The 2,443-nt window shown below is 49.4% G+C and overlaps 1 protein-coding gene across 1 annotated transcript; it reads right to left on the reverse strand.

Moving 5' to 3' along the window:
- Positions 1–1,721: 1,721 nt before the first annotated feature.
- Positions 1,722–2,003, reverse strand: CCR75_008358 (uncharacterized protein; the record flags this gene model as incomplete). Its single annotated transcript, XM_067966410.1, has 1 exon — positions 1,722–2,003. The coding sequence occupies one exon, from the start codon at positions 2,001–2,003 to the stop codon at positions 1,722–1,724; it is 282 nt and encodes a 93-aa protein (XP_067820854.1).
- Between the last annotated feature and the right edge of the window lie 440 nt (positions 2,004–2,443).

Here is a 2,443-nt window from a genome sequence, read left to right on the forward strand (position 1 = left end):
GATCTAATTGAGGACTCTGCCCACTGTTGAAGTCTCCAAGAAGGATCGTGATCCACCAATCAAACTCCCACTGTTAGAGGGTGGAGAATAAAGCTTTTCAGTTTCCGCGCTGGTTGATGGCATCGACGCTGAGCACCTGCGTCCCATTGATGGTGGCTCCTAACTGTCGTGTATTCCACTGATTCTTATTCCACACAGTCGTCTGCGCTGCTGAGGGTGTCAAGAGGATTGTTACCCCTGCTGAATTGGATGACCCTGTACTCCAGAACGATAAGAGCGATTGTCGGTCTTGCAGCCTTAGTCCCCACAGCTTCTGCCACAATGTTCGTAATTCCTCCGCCCCGTCTTCTATATCTACATGAATTTCTTGGAGGCACCATGCCAGGTGCCTTTCTAGGACCGTTGTCCTGTTACATGCCGATAGCCACCCAAGTCTTTTTTCTTGCTGAAGCCTAATACGTTCAAGTTCACGATTCTTGTGTCAACTGGCTGCATCTTGGCGCAATGAAGAGTCTGTGAATCCGCAGTAATATCCAGGATTCTGTGACGTCCGTAGCCACCTGCGCTCATAATAAGTTGGCGCTACAATTGTGACACTTTAAGGACAGTTCCTGGCTGCCCATAATACGGGAGGAGATTCTTCTCCTCAGACTGTTGCAGTTCTGAGGCGAAGAAAAATACTTACGAGATGGTAAATATGCGAGAGTTGACTGGTTGTAGTACGCTTGCTTATAGCGCACGTCGTGATCGAAGAACATGGCACAAACGAGGTGCTGGCTCATCCTATTCCGTCGTTTTGGGTCATAAAACTTTAGTATGTCATCTCAAGCGTATCCTATTTCTCGGAGCTTTTGCCAGTCGCCCGCGTTGTCCCCGAGAGGAATGAGGCTCGTTTGTTGACTTCAATGGCGGGAGTTGTCTATCCAGTGTTCAATCCACTCTAATGCGAATTTATCCACAATTCGCGAGTTTGGCCTACAAAGGCCGTCGACCTTACATTCCCTCATGTTGTCGTCCACTGAACGAGCACTTTCCCGTCCAAAATCAAGAAGAGCTGGCCCAGGAAGACAAAATGCTTCATTTGCCATAATAGGTGGTCCGACACCTTTCGGGCAACCTGCTGCCATTCGGCAGTAGAGCTGATAGTTGTCGGAAAAAGTAGTTGCTGAGCGTAAGGCTAGTTAGCATCCAGCACCACCGAGGCACCTTTCCATTGAGAGCGATCCCTGTCCTCGTCCTCGCCCTCGTAGGTTAGTTGTTTGAGTATCTGATTGCTTAACCTTTTTTAGGATCACCGCGATATGGATATTTCTGAGTACCGTCCCGGTTGTTTCATCTGGCGTCTGAATGTAACTGCGCTTCTTCACTCTGAAGATGCTTGTCTTGTTTTCTACTGGTGGCGTAATGAGAAGAGCTACCACTGTAGTGACTGGAACTGGTACTCCTGCGCGTCTGGTTGGGGGCGATCTGACCCCGCTGTATACTCAGCTGGCGATGGTTAGATGGGGCTATAGCTACTGACCTCTAACGTTGCACTGCTCTGAGACGCCTGCACCTCCTCTTGACTAGACTCGGTGACTGACGCCCTGATCAATGTCCTCTATCTGTTGCTGCCACATTTGTAAGAGTGGTAAGGACACCTTGTTGTAGGTCATGAAGCGTAGAGCCTCCCTGTAGTCTGGCCCACAATTCATCGACTTTCCGCTCCATGTGAATGGATCTCACTGTTCGTCCATTTTTGCATCCTCCTGAGAGTCCCGAAAATTTGGGCTGGCTGGATTCGTTGCAGGTGCCCCGGTGGCGTTGGTGACTGTTCCGACCGGAAACTCTCCCTCGGTATCGTTGCTGGGCATGTCTTCATCCGCCACCTCTAAGACTGGCAGCGTGTCCACTCGTCCTGTGTAGATGAAAGCTGAGTAGTGCATGCCCCAATATTGAACTAGAAGTGGAAGTTGCGCGGGGTGCTCAGTTCTTTCAACCATTTTATCATCGATAAGATCCATTACCGAGATGTTTTTTTTTGCTGGTTCGATTACCTTACGATAACGTGTAATGGCCGATGGTTTGAATTTTCTGCATGCCCACTCCTGCTTCTGTACATCCGCCAAGTGCAAGACGTATACTGTCTGCAGAAGGTTATTGACTGCCATACTCATCGTACCCCCCCCCCAGTATCATCACTGATGATGACGGCTCTGTCAGTGGCGTAATCTTCCAAAAACAACTTCATATGATTGGCAGATTCGGTACGCTACATATTGGCCCACCCGCGGCGAGTGTTTGCTAAGGCGTTAACGCGTTGTTCGTGGGCTAATTGGTCTTCCAGATGGAGTAGTCCCGCAAATTTGATTCCTCTTTTCAGACTTGCGGTCATGTTTTCCAGCGTTTTTTCGGGTCCTGCTAGAGTTGCTTTTACTGCTGCCTGGGCTGACACCATCACCAT

This window comes from Bremia lactucae, linkage group LG14, assembly GCF_004359215.1.
Source record: "Bremia lactucae strain SF5 linkage group LG14, whole genome shotgun sequence".
In the NCBI taxonomy this organism is placed as follows: Eukaryota; Oomycota; class Peronosporomycetes; order Peronosporales; family Peronosporaceae; genus Bremia; species Bremia lactucae.